At 34.3% G+C, this 14945-nt stretch overlaps 1 protein-coding gene across 1 annotated transcript; it reads right to left on the reverse strand.

The window, feature by feature from the left end:
• Positions 1 to 7693: 7693 nt before the first annotated feature.
• LOC134234608 (spermatogenesis-associated protein 6-like) lies at positions 7694 to 14438 on the reverse strand. Its single transcript, XM_062716686.1, has 7 exons — positions 14278 to 14438; positions 13810 to 13947; positions 12992 to 13040; positions 12200 to 12369; positions 11599 to 11949; positions 11087 to 11179; positions 7694 to 8962 (listed from the first exon to the last, which is right to left on the reverse strand). The coding sequence occupies exons 1-6, from the start codon at positions 14317 to 14319 to the stop codon at positions 11096 to 11098; spliced, it is 834 nt and encodes a 277-aa protein (XP_062572670.1). The 5' UTR covers positions 14320 to 14438; the 3' UTR covers positions 7694 to 8962; positions 11087 to 11095.
• Positions 14439 to 14945: the final 507 nt, after the last annotated feature.

The following is a 14945-nucleotide window of genomic DNA, read 5'->3' on the forward strand; positions in this document are numbered from 1 at the left end:
CCCTTGCTTGTCGTAAAAGGCGACTAAATGGGGCGGTCCTTCGGATGAGACCGTATAAACCGAGGCCCCGTGTCACAGCAGGTGTGGCACGATAAAGATCCCTCCCTGCTCAAAGACCGTAAGTGGCTAGCATAGGCCTAAATTTGCAGCCCTTCTCCGGCAATGGTGACGTCTCCATATCAGTGAAATATTCTGGAGAGGGACATTAAACAGTATACAATCAATCAATCAATCCTCCGCTTGAAAAGCAGGATGGTAGTGTATATAGTGATCGGGATGTCCGTCCGTCCGTCTGTTACGCTTTGGGGTATCCATCTGTTATCCGCATCTCCTCTTATATATAACAAGCTAATTCAGAGAATTTGTGTCCCCCGCTTAGGGAAAAAGTAAACCATGCGCAGTTCCTGGAGGGGGAGGGGGTGTCGGATCCCCCTGACTTACGATGTAAATAATGAAATTTGTAGAATTATGAAATGTATACATGTTTACTGAAGCAAATAAAATACATGTATGTCAATATGCGTATAAAGATTTGATTGCTTATTCTTTATTATGTGTATAGAAGATTCTTTTTATATGGAATATTTATCACACTGTAATAATGATTTTATAACCTCATAAATTTTTCATTTCACATGCTGAATACTATCATTCAGTAAAAAAAAAGTTTTAAAAAAAAAGAAAGGATCGACCGAGATTCGATCCCGGGACCTCTTACACTTGAAGCGAGAGACATGACCACTGGACCACGGAATCGCTTTACGCAATGTGAAGTATATGCAGAACTAAAGTCGCATACATGTATATATTCATGTTTTCATGTTCGGTATTCTCAAAATTTTACACAATCCATGGTGTTTGATTTATTTAGCCTTTATTATACAGTTCTAATAGATGTAATAAGATCATAAAGTCCACCGAGAACCTGTTTCATACGCAATAACTCTCCTCATGCCCGTGCGCTAAAAATAGCGACATGTATTGTAATACTATAAATACTAATAAAACAAACGGGGCGGGGCACTTTGAGAGGGGTGAGAGACGTCCTACGGAGTTTTGGTATAAAATTACATTGCATAAGCTCAAAATCTTCTTGAAATATCGCCCAGAAATGATAGTATTACACACAAACAGAATGTATAAATTTACGACCTTGAACTTTGACCTTTTGACCTCAAAATCAATAGAGGTCTTCAATAGGCCACAGGGAGTTCTTATATAAAATTTCATTGCAATAGCTCAAATGGTTCTAGAGATATCGTGTGGAAACGAAAGTGTTTTAACAGACAGAATTTTCATATTTATGACCTTGACCTTTGACCTTTTGACCTCAAAATCAATAGGGGTCTTCTTTAGTCCATAGGGAGTTGCTATGCTAAATTTCATTGCAAAAGCTCAAAGGGTTCTCGAGATATCGTGTGGAAACGAAAGCGTTACAGACAGACAGAAAGACGGACGGACGGACGGACAAACCCAAATTAATATCCCCCACTTTTCAAGCGGGGGACAAAAAGATGTGTTTGTGAAACAGCTATGTCCCCGTATGGCAACACAGCGAAAATTAAACTTTTCTTAAATGCAATTTGAATATAATGGTACCCAAAGTAGAGTCTTCTCACAAGAAATACAATTGCAAAATAGGAAAGCCCTAGCACCACTTGTTCAAAATTAATGGCAAAGGATGAGTGTATGAAAGGTAGCTCAAACTCAAAGGTCAAAGGCTCAAAGTTGATGGTTTCTTAAGAAAGGTTTAATGTAACAAGGATTACATCTGTGAAGTATGAGAGTACTTATGTCTAGTATTTACCGTTTAAAAGTTATAGCCAAGGTAAATTAAAAATTTGGCTTTTTTTTGTAAAATGGGACGAACTTTAACGTAAAGGTCAAATTTGGTGGTACCCAAAGTAAGGTCTTGTCACAAGGAATATACACATATTGAATATGAAAGGCATAGCTACAATAAATGAAAAGTTATGGTCAAGGTTAAAGTTTTTGCGGAGAAACAGGCCGCCAGATAGACAGACAGACATACAGACGGACACAATAAAACTTTATACCCCCGAATCTTTGATTACAGGGACATAAAAAGAAATGGTCTTCAATTAACTTTTTATATTATGATACAGTATAAAGAAGACATTACAAAAATGAAAATATTTGTTCTGATTTTCATATCAAATTCTCTGAAAAATATACTCAGAACTGCATGGGTAAAATGGTGGAGTAAAACAAGAATTAAGAAATGTAATGAATACTGTGTGCTAAATCAAAAGGTTATGTCTACATGTATAGTTTTTGCATTAGAATGTGTATTTTACACTAGACCATAGCTTTACAGAGCATATTTTTAGGTGTTATACCAACCCCATCCCCATAACTAATTTAGGAGGAAGTTGATTATCAACAAAAGCAACAAAAAAAACTAACGTACCTTTATTTTTCTATAAGGAGGGACTAAAAATAAGCTTAAAATAATCTACCATTCTACTTACTGAGTATTTTTAACTGTTACTTTGTCACAATACTTTCAAGTATACCCCCACCAACATTTGAAGTTATGCTTTTATCATGGCGAAGTAAATTATGATATGATAGAACTTGTGTGAAGGCTTAACTTCTTTTATCTAGAGCCTCTCTCAATATTATTGAAAGGTATAGAGTTTTATTTCTATTTTTGCTTTTCATTTATTGTTTTTTTTTTGTTTATTTTTTTTTTGTTTTGATTTAACGTAATTTTTTTTTTGGGGGGGGGGGTGTTAAATATTTCCTCCTCTTTCATTGCCAAATAGGATTTACCAAACTTATACAAGCTAAAAGTTGTAATGAAGGAAAAATTAATTTTTCTATTAAAGAGTTTTGGATACCTGATTGTTGCATGGTTTGATTTCTAAAAACAAGTGGAATATCATTCTTTAAGCAAACACTATTAAGGAGGAATATTAAAAAGAAATTTTATTTACTTGACAATTAAAGAATCTCTTTTCACTTTAAAGGGGGTCATTTTTCAATGGGGGTCAATTTTGTATAGGACTAACATATAAAATAATGACCCCTGGGACACTTTTTCTACAAAAAATGACTTTTTTCTACGGGTAGGGGGTCATTTTTTTCGTTGAAAAATGACCCCCGGTCATTATTCGATGGGGGTCATTATTCGTCTTTACACCGACATAGGAACGGTAATTCAAATTCATTTTGTTTGAGTCGAACAAAACAAAATATACAAAAATTGACATGATTTTGAAGAAATTCCTCCTTTAAAGGGGAGCTATGGGTATAAGTTGGATTACCTTTTAATAAAATCCCAGTTCCTTTCAGAACGATTAAAATGAGTTTCATCAACAAGGACAATACCGTAAATATGGAACGCCGGGACTGTCTTATATGGGGATTAAATATTATATGCAGTGCTTCCTTTATTATATGCGTTACTATTTTTATTATATGAAGTAGTTTTTACTTTATATTGTGTACAACCTCCATTATATACAGTACTTCTCTCATTATATGATGTAGATATGTCATTATATTATGTACATCTATCATTATATGAAGTGCTTTTAACATTATATGCGGTAGTTCTATCATTATATGCGGTAGTTCCAACATTATATGGAGTAAACACAACAATATATTATGTACTTCTCACATTATATACAGTACATTCATCATTATGTGTAGTATTTCTGTTATTATGATGATGCAGATCATTAAATATTATGTCCGGTCCAGTTAGCATTCCGTGCAGTAGATTTTGCATTTCGTTGTGATGTAGACACAGTATTATATGCGGTGCTTTCTTCTTTATGATGATGATCTTTCGGAAGCTACCCTTCGGAACTCTCTGTTCAAGGTTCTTCTTTCTATCAACTGTTGAATTCAGTACAATTAAAATACATGCGCGTATTATTTATGTCTCTGATTAAAGCAGTGAATAATGAATGCTACATGAACTGATTAAATTGTTTTTAAAAGATAAGAAGTAGGGTAATAGAGTAAAATAAAATGCCATCTATTTTATGGTATGAAGTAAAAAGAGAGAGAGAGAGAAGGGGAGTGGAAAAAAAAAATGAGAGATTTTTTTTCTTTCTTGTGAACAATATGGCATTCAAAAAGCTTCATTTCATATGTAGGACAATCAATTTCAAAATGGGTAATGAAAAAATAATAACTGATGTCTTCGAGTACGCAGGTCTTTAACAGCGCGTTATAGAAAACATTACATTATTTATTTACTTGTATTTAGGGGTGGTGTGTGCTAATTTTTCATAATGTAAAATTACCCTTCATCTCTCAATTTAATAGGCACAAGGGTTTCTACCACATATCTTTTTAAAAGTAAATTCTTGAAGTACAATCCACGACGACTCAATACAGTGACGTAGACGTTGTTTTTGAAAGTGGGGGAAGGGGGAGGGCGGGGGGTTCAGCGGGAGAAAAAAAATAACTCAAGTTACCTGAAGAAAGTGGACAAGTCAATAAACATTGAGAATTTTCAATAGTAAAAGTTATGTTTAGGAAAAGGGGGAGAGTGTTACTACGCGCGTCATAATGTCTGCTCTGAAAATCGCATGTCTTTTCCTGATACATATCATTTATATAGTGCAGTTAAAGACAGTGAATATCATACATTTTTTATATGCCATAGTTTAACAATTAATACAATGGAATGGTAAAAATATTTCAATGATAAGCGCATCTCTCTCTCTCTCATTGTAATTAAACTACTGAAGTATTGACATGACTTCGAAATTCCTTTAATTAATGTAGGGATAAATCTAGTTAATAAGTCAACGAAATCTTAACAAGCTTGAAATTCAACCATACTTAATTTTTTCCAATTCCAAAAATCTTTGTTCTTTTTTAACTGGATTGAAAATAAGTGTGCACAAAATAAAGATAGATGTTGGCAGATTATGTTACCCAAGAGATGAAAGATATTGTATGAACTGTTGTTAAAGATGAACATAATTTTTTATTTGTTTGTGCCCTCTTTATAAACAACTAATCATGCACGGATCTAGAGAGGGTGGGGTCAAAACACCCCCCCCCCCCTGGACTTTGCAAATACTAAAGCAAGAAAAAGGTAACCTTGGACCACCCTCGGAAATCGCAGACCCCCGCCCCCTGGTAACCGCGAATTTGTGTTAAATTGGTATGAAAAGTCAGAGGTTTGAAAAACTAGAAGTCATTGACTCCCCCCCCCCATGTAATAGGTATTTGAAATTTAGGCGATTGTACGTTTTTTTTTTCGGGGGGGGGGTGGATTTTATTTTTTTGGACTGGGGTGACCCCCCCCCCCCCTTTGAAAAAATTCTGGATCCGCGCCTGAACTAAAAAGTGAATTTTGTACACTTTTCAAAAATACATGTATATAAACTTACGAAATTCTTAATTCAGCAGATGTTAAATATACAAGAAATATTTGTAACTTCATACGTGTTGCATTTAATTAATGTAAGAAAATCCATGTGACTATATTATTTATTATTTTTGTTTACTTGCGCCACATGTGGTTTTTGTCAAACTAAATAAATAAAAAAAATATAACCTAAAACCATGAAGAATGTCCATATCTAAGAACGCAAAAAGTAAAACTTTCTAAATATAACAGAGGGGTTTTCCGAAGGGTAGCTTCCGAAAGATCATCATCATAAAGAAGAAAGCACCGCATATAATACTGGGTCTACAGCATAACGAAATGCAAAATCTACCGCACGGAATGCTAACTGGACCGGACATAATATTTAATGATCAGCATCATCATAATAACAGAAATACTACACATAATGATGAATGTACTGTATATAATGTGAGAAGTACATAATATATTGTTGTGTTTACTCCATATAATGTTTGAACTACCGCATATAATGATAGAACTACCGCATATAATGTTAAAAGCACTTCATATAATGATAGATGTACATAATATAATGACATACCTACATCATATAATGAGAGAAGTACTGTATATAATGGAGGTTGTACACAATATAAAGTAAAAACTACTTCATATAATAAAAATAGTACCGCATATAATAAAGGAAGCACTGCATATAATATTTAATCCCCATATAAGACAGTCCCGGCGTTCCATAGTTCCATACGTAAAGCTGGTTTTCTTGGTGAATGTAATGTTTGGCATTTTGCTTGCTCAAAGGTATACCAATGATTTTGGCGTAATTTATTTTACTGTACACATGGTTTTAACACGATGCAGAAGAACAATGGGAAGAATATTGATTATTTTAGCGATTAAATTCTAGCAAACCAATAACAAAATGCTTAAATAAGCCAAAATGAGCACCCCGCTAAAATAACCTGCTATACGGTATATAGACTTATTCTGATAGGACCTCTGTACCAGACAGAGAGTTTGCCGAATGTTGTCTACAAACGAGACATGATATCCTTGTTTCATTAACTTATCTGTCAATAGATTTTCTCTTTGTTAGTTTTTCAGAAGTTATCTGAACTTTCCCACGAATTACTTTTTGAACAAGTACCTCAGATTAAAATTGAGAAATAATATTTTTGTACATATTTTAATCAATGTTGTAACATCCACGTAGGGTAAGTAGATATATTGCACAGGCACCTGACGTTACTTATTTTTCTTTTAATTAAAAAAAATACCCTTACCTTATAATAAACCTATAAAAGGTAGGGGTATATTTTTTTATTAAAAGAAAAATAAGTAACGTCAGGTGCCTGTGATATATTGTTTCACCCTTAAAAATCTGTCCCTATACAAATCTATACGGAAAAAAGTCTAACATTTCTAATGTTTTGCTGAGTGGGCATAAAAAATCGATGTTGGACCGCTGAGTAAGATGTTAGACCGGTCGATGATATGTTGGACCGCTTACGTCACAGAATGGGTGGAGCTTAATCTCATTTTCATTCGTTGGTGGTCAAAAGTGACGGACCTGATGTTACATTACGAAGACAGCTAGTACAAAATACATGTATGTGAAATAAATAAAATGAAAAATATAACAAAACATTTATTGACTGTGTTCTCGGGAAAAATGCGTTTTGTCGACCCTCGAAACAAACTGTCTGCCTTCGGCCTAACGGCCTCAGGCAGACAGTTTGGTTCTTGGGTCCAACAAAATGCATGTTGCTCTCGATCTCTGTCAATAAATGTATATTAGTACACAGTAATTTATCTTCACCACCTCCGCCATTGTGAATTGTTTCCTTCAAGAACAATTTAAGTAAGCCGTTTATTTAAGATTTAAAAATGATTCATTGCAAACACTTTTTGTTTACTGCCAGAGAGAAGGAAATTCTCCATTGAAGGCATTCCTGGTTTAATTCTTAATTTACTAATTTACGTTCGATGGCTGCAAAGTGGCATCCATTTTTTCATTATTCCTTTAACAACATGAGTGACATCTGTCTATCTAAAAGTCACCAACGGAACAGTGGGCATGTTCCCATCCTTCCACTGGCATAGGGTCCATGTGGAATGGAGTGGAGTGGAGTCTAAATTATTCATTTTAACACTAGCTACTTGGATTTTTCACTTCCTGCTCGGTGACAGTAATTATAACAAAGTGAATCCTGGTGGACTATCAGAACAGTCACAGAGGATCAGTGTTTGATTTACAGAGATCATCCTCTTTGCAAAGGGATACTCCACATTGCAGTGCCCTTTTTATAATGAAAATTAAACAAAACAGTAGAAATTTATAAATATTTATTTCTACTGCTGCTAAATAATGAAAAAAATTCTAAAAGATGAACATAGTTAGATGTATAATAATATAAATAGCAAAAAGAAAATTGTAAACAATTGATAACAATTAGAATGCAATAAGTATATTTTTAAAAATAACAAGGTAATTTATAAAAGCAAGTATGAAGACTTCTCGTAGAATAACTCAATATTGTACCCTGAATTACATAAAATGTACTCTGTTGTACAGTTGTGGTGGTTAGCACCATATTAACAACTTCTGAACGAAAATGCAACCTAGAAATAATTGATATCATTAACAGTATATCCATTAATCAGTAAGAAGAAACAATATTACAGTCTTAGGAAAACATAATCATTGCTAACATAGACTCCCATCATAAATGATTGAGCTATGTTAATTCAATTCTTACATAATTTAAACATACAATCAGAAATCTATGAAGTTAAAGCTCACATCTTGAGTTAACAAAGTTTATAAAATGTATCATTTTCATCATAATGCTTAACAAACAGTGTAACATACAGTGTATATATTTTTAAAAAAGAAGATAAAATTACAACATTTAAAAATAAACACTATCTGTATTTTGATTTTTAGTTTTAATCTCGTTGTTCTTTAATAGGCCATTGCACAATGAATCTACATTATGTTACCAGTTTAAAGGATATGTGACCATGTTCTAATCACTGATTGGTCAATCTTGTTCTCATTAATGATTGGTCAATCATAATCTGATTACTGATTGGTCATTTAACCATTTTTTTCTGCTTGCTATTATAAAAGATCACAGGACATTGGACTCCATTTATCAATATTATGCAACATTACCACCAAGAAATGTCCTCAAGTTATAGCTGCATTTCTTAATCAAATGATAAATTGATAAATACAGACAATACGAAATGACAAAATTTATTAATATATCAATTCAAAATATAATGAAATTTTAAACATTAGTACAATATGTGTATTACCAGGTATAATATCAAAAAATCACTAGCGTTAAATAAAAGTAAAGTCAGGTGATTGACTTTAGTTGAACAAGACTCAGACTACAGACTACTAAGTTAATCCACTGGACAAGAGGTGACTATAATCATGATATCTCCTTCATGTCCTAGACCAGTGATGAAGCACAGACAGACAGACTAACAAAGATGGAGACCTACTTCACATCACTATGATTATTGCCCTCATCCAAATCTATCCACATCGTCTGTGTTGTCAACTTCCATCATTTTATTTAAGGCCTGAAATAAATGTATAGACTCTAATAGGCTGGATTGCAAACCAGAAGTCTCTATCGAGACTGTAGCTCTACTGGTTTGTACTTATCAAAAACCTTTGCACTATTTTATGTATCTTTGTGTAGTCTACTTGTGTGCCAACTTATTTTGAAATCAAACTAAAACTGTAGAAGGAGTAGCGTTTTAAAGGAATTTCACAGAAAATTCTATTTTTAGTAACCATGGTAACACCGTTCATTGAAATCAAAAACCAATGCACTATTCTATGTATCTTTGTGTAGTCTACTTGTGTGCCAAGTTATATTCAAATCAGACCAAAACTGTAGAAGGAGTAGCGTTTTATAGGAATTTCACAGAAAATTCTATTTTTAGTAACAATGACATCACCTTCATCGAAATCAAAAACCGATGCACTATTCTATGTATCTTAGTGTAGTCTACTTGTGTGCCAAGTTATATTGAAATCAGACCAAAACTGTAGAAGGAGTAGTGTTTTAAAGGAATTTCACAGAGAATTTTATTTTTAGAAACCATGGCAACATCATTCACCTAAATCAAAAACCAATGCACTATTCTATGTATCTTAGTGTAGTCTACTTGTGTGCCAAGTTATATTCAAATCAGACCAAAACTGTAGAAGGAGTAGTGTTTTAAAGGAATTTCACAGAGAATTCTATTTTTAGAAACCATGGCAACATCATTCACCTAAATCAAAAACCGATGCACTATTCTATGTATCTTAGTGTAGTCTACTTGTGTGCCAAGTTATATTCAAATCAGACCAAAACTGTAGAAGGTGTAGCGTTTTAAAGGAATTTCACAGAGATTTCTATTTTTAATAACCATGGCAACACCGTTCATCGAAGTCAAAAACCTTTGCACTATTCTATGTATCTTAGTGTAGTCTACTTGTGTGCCAAGTTATATTGAAATCAGACCAAAACTGTAGTAAGAGTAGTGTTTTAAAGGAATTTCACAGAAAATTTTATTTTTAGCAACCATGGCAACACCGTTCATCGAAGTCAAAAACCGATGCACTATTCTATGTATCTTGTAGGAGGAGTAGCCTTTTGAAAAATTGTTTACAGACAGATGGACAGACAGACAGACAGACGGACGGACGCCGGCTTGAAAAAAAATGTGACGCATTACTATCGCATAAGCTCTTCTGGTCTCTGACCAGTAGAGCTAAAAAGGGGCATTATCTTCAGTAAAACATTCTTATGACAAATTGATTTTCTGCCCTAATTGTTTTAGAGCCTATTATGTAATGATCTTTAAATAGAAGGAGCTTGAATTAACATTGATAGGGATGCATTTTGCTACAAACATGTTTTACTGCTCACTCCCATTTCTTTAGAAACGAAAAAGAAATATGCGTCGTAACATTCGGCCCCTCTTTGTGACAAGCAACATGAGTTAGACCAAATAGAGATTTTTAAAGTTATATTATAATATTAGGAGTTCTTGCTTCTGTAAAACACTGATTGCAACGGATTTGACCATAATTATGAATTTATCATGTTTATTGAAGTTTCCATAACACATGTATTAGTTGAACACGTGCTTACTCTGTGTTTATGTAGACCGTCAATTTGATTGGCTATTATATTTATTGTATGAAAATCATCGTTCTAAAGATAGCTCAAAACGTTCCAGTCAAACGGAAAATTTTATTTAAGATATCTCATGGAATGAAGGATATGAAGATATCAAACAATATTCAATCTCAAAGTCCATAAAACAATTCAAAATAAAAGCAGGCAAACACGAACCGCCAAAACATCAGAGGTGGGATCAGGTGCCACGGAGGAGTGGAAGGGATTACAATTATAAACCAGTATATTAAGGAATCCTTCTACAGCCAATATTCTGGCTGATATAAACATGTTTCTAGTTAATGTAGTAGGTACAGTGAAAACTGTCAAATCTGACACCAGTGTTATCTGTCACACTGTGTATTCTGTCATAAAATTTCTTTTCCATTTTAACTCTTTTCAATGTTTTTTTAACACTTTGGAATTTGACAACCTGTCTATTCCGACACAAAATTTGTCTCCCAGAGTGTGTCGGATTAGACAGGTTTCACTGTACATATGTATATCAATAGCATTTATAAAAGCTTACCTGAGTTAATCAAAGGTACAGATTTCTACGAGCCAGTCTGATTTTGTCAAGTTCTAAGTCCTCTAGGTATCGGGCTCGTGATAAACGCAGAGACTGAAAAGTTAACAATATTATAAAAATGCTTCAGTGACATAATTAGTGTGATAATTCATACTGAATTGGGGCCTGCTTGAAGTATGCTCTTGATTACTGGATTGTTCTGTGATGCATGGTTCCTAAGTGAAACTCCACTTAGATGCTAAGCTTTCTCTGTGGATCGGCATTTGTTCAGTATATACTGTATTTAAATGACTAATTCAGTTATTTTCTTTCAATGTGAGTAACACTGATCTCTGTGAATTTTGAGTTATATATAATTATCTCCATGATTTAAGTTTGATATTATGAACCAACCTTTAATACAGGTACATATGTTGCATTGATTAAAGTTATACCTGAGCTTTCTTTAAAGTTGAGATTTCACAGACTTTGAAAAGATTATAAAATCAATCTGAAGTGAAGATTATACTCACAGCGTCGAGTTGTTCTCGGGCGAGTCTTTCCCGTCTTTTAACCTCTAGTTCTTGTTCTAGTCGAGCTAATTCTCTAGATTTGTTGAGCGCCCTGAGATGTTCCAGTTCTATTCGTTCCATAGATCTGCTGCGTTGTAATGCGCGCTCCGTTCTCTCTAGGTCCAGTCTGTCGTACGCTGTCAGGGGACGTACGTACCTATCTGGTTTGTAAAGTAGTGTGTCTGTCAGAGTAGGTTTGTATAATACAGTGTCTGTCACTGTTGGTCTGTAGAGAACTCTGTCCACCTCGGGTAAAATCGTCTCCGTAATGTCTGTCACAGTAGAAAACTCTAACCAAATCGGATTTTCACCCTTTATACAAAACAGAGGAGCATATTTATTAACACAGACATTACTTTATAGCGGAACATTGCTGCAAATTTAAATATAGTTAAAAAATCCTTGATCACATTCTTATAATGGTTTGTGCTTCATTTCATTTCTGTTTGTGTTTACATAAAAACATGTAGCATGAAAATTCGAAATTGACACGCACTGCAAAATTTAGAATATGAAAATAGTCTGAAATATATTGTTTTTTTTAATAAGCCTAAATACTTACGGGAAAGTCGATAAGTCTGCGTAGCGGTATTTCCCTGATGGGTGAGGAGTGATACAGTGACCCGGAGGTGATGGGGAAAAGGACTTCCCGAGCGCTGGCTGAGTACGAGGCGAGTCTGACCGAGCCTCCGTAGCGAGATAACTGTACCAACTCAAAAACAACCAACTCATCTGTAAAAAAAAAAAACAAAAACATCCAGGAATGATATACAGTGAACATAATTGCTATTAGGGCCAAAGCCCCCCCCCCCCTTCCTTCCTAACTTTTTTGCAAAGATAGACATAATATAGGCATAAGGCATTGAAAATCTGGGGTTAACCTTTTTTGTTGGTTTTGCCCCCGCCCCCATTTCAATTAGCCACCCCACTTTCAATTTTTTTTATATTCTCCCTCACTTTGTTCGTCCGAATATAAATTAATTCTATTCTAAGTAATAACAAAAGAGACCATTTTAGGAGTGCTACTCGCTATAACCTTTCATCAATTAACATTCAAATTTTGATATTTATTTACGCATATACTTCAGTTAACTAAACTTTCATAAATCGGTATTTCGACAGAATAAATCCTGAAATTTCATTATTCAGCGTGAATATACGTGCATCGAGGTTATAGCGAGAGTCGATAAAGAATGCGTATGACCCAATGTATTTATAGTACTAGGTAACTGTTACCTAGTCACGTGATCTATGAGTATTTTCAGCAAGTAAACAACGAAAGGAATTTTATTTCCGAAACCTATGGATAACATACAAATAAAAATCTACACACAGGTATAAAATCTCCACTAACCTCTGAGGCGATCAAGGACTTCCGAAGACAACCCAGAGGTGTAGTAAGTCTGTAACACGGAAATGGCAGTCAGTATTCCGTAATTTACTAATTTGGTACTTATAGGATATTGGTTTTTATGACAGATGATACAAAAAACAACAAGGTTCCCATATGACATTTTTGGCCCTAATGAATTTAAAAAATAGTTTACTATTCTTTAAATATCCTTTAGACCTTTGGTGATTGCATTTCAATCAAAAAATGACCTAATTTGCTGGCTAGTCAATGCATTATGACGTCACGAACACAGGTGCTCGTGGACAGGATTGTTGTCGCTACATCCCGCTTTTATTTTTTAAAAGAAATATCTGCTTTTTCTCCATTTCTAATCGCTGACATTTTCATCCTTATCATCATGTATTTGTGTCGGTTTTTTTTTTTTTTGAAAATCACATAAATATATCAATCATATGAAATTTCTATTGTGCACAGTAGTTTTTAGTATATATAAAATCTGATTTCTTTTTTAATTGAAAGGGGGGGGGTAGGGATAATCCTGTCCACGAGCACCTGTGGTTTAATGCATAAAATGAACGGACCTCTTTTTCTTAAAAAATTAAAAATAACACGTTAAGCCATGATTATATTGGGAAAATGAACAGGTTTAACTGCATAAATTTTTTATTTTATTCAAAGTTTTACAAAAATTGAATTCAAAGTGACAAAAAAGATAAGAGAATAGATTCATGAGAATTGTTGCAGAAAAGGTAGAATTTTGAATATTATAGGAAGTTTAGAAATCCTATGACCCCCCCCCCCTTTTTTTCAGTGATTACCTTGTCAAACACGAGGTCCTGTTGTATATACAAGGGAAATGTTGATGTCAGTAGCCTGGTACTCTTGTTTTGTCCAAACAGACTAACACTGAGGCAAACGTCTTCCCGACTCAGAAAATACACACCCGGAGCCCTCACCTGTAATACGTCACGCAGGTACACACAGGTAAAGTCGAGCAGCGATATGTGGATCAATATCAGATGACAGATTTAAATTAGGTGTATATAGAACTTCTCTTTTGTACATTAACAAAGTTTAAATTGCCCTATCTTGTTATAACACATCTGCTTTATCAGTTTTAGTACTTGAGACAGTCATTTTCTTAAATCAATGATCTATCGATAGCCATTTAAAACAATAAAAACCCACAGTGTGTATTGCATTTTATCGATTTAAGTCGTGTATTGTATGTCATTACTGAGTTCATATAGATTTAAAATTTGCACGCACATGCAGACAATACTTACGGATCTTAGTTTTAAGTCCACAACGCATCGTACGCGCGGCATTTTCCCCTTTTTGTTTCTCCGCTAAATGAGAGCAATGACCAAAATTATGAGTCTGGTGAAATTTCACAATTATTTGTCGTCAAGGACGCAGAGAGAAACTGTCAATACCTACACGAAACAGCTCGCTCGTGAAACTTGTCGGGTATTTAAACTTTAACATGTTTAATACATAGTTTAAATATTTTATGTTCACTTAAATATATGTATAGCTTATTCAGAGTACCAAATTTACAAAAGGATAGGGAGCGAGCGTCGCCCCAATCATAACCTCATGATGAGGGTTGCCAGCTCAATTTTTTTCTCTCTGAAACCAGACTTTCTGGAACATGTGTCATTTCTTTTTTTATCCGCTTAAAAAAGTGGAGATACATGTACGTCCGTCGTATGCCCGTCCGTCCGTCTGTTATGCTTTGGGTTCAAATCTCATTCCCAAATCCTCCTATGTATGTATGTATGTAAGACCGCGGAACATTAACTGGCAAAATTGGAAATATACAGCTTACGTCATTTCTATCTGTTACAATCAAAACAATGAAATGGGCGGGTACAATTCGACGCGGACGTTTGGAAAACATGGGATTGAAATTGCAGATCGAATTCATTTTCAATCCACCTCAGCTACGTTA

This window comes from Saccostrea cucullata, unplaced genomic scaffold, assembly GCF_032062105.1.
Source record: "Saccostrea cucullata isolate Sc308-1 unplaced genomic scaffold, CSIRO_AGI_Scuc_v1 ctg571, whole genome shotgun sequence".
In the NCBI taxonomy this organism is placed as follows: domain Eukaryota; kingdom Metazoa; phylum Mollusca; class Bivalvia; order Ostreida; family Ostreidae; genus Saccostrea; species Saccostrea cuccullata.

Bases quoted from the DNA above. Each gene is read 5' to 3' on its own strand.
- LOC134234608 (XM_062716686.1), bottom strand. From the start codon at position 14,319: ATGCCGCGCGTACGATGCGTTGTGGACTTAAAACTAAGATCC. The intron at 12,370-12,991 runs GTTAGTGGAGAT...TTTTTTTTACAG, and splicing joins AGTCCTTGATCGCCTCAGAG to ATGAGTTGGTTGTTTTTGAG. The intron at 11,180-11,598 runs GTGAGTATAATC...TTAACTTTTCAG, and splicing joins CCCGAGAACAACTCGACGCT to TCTCTGCGTTTATCACGAGC.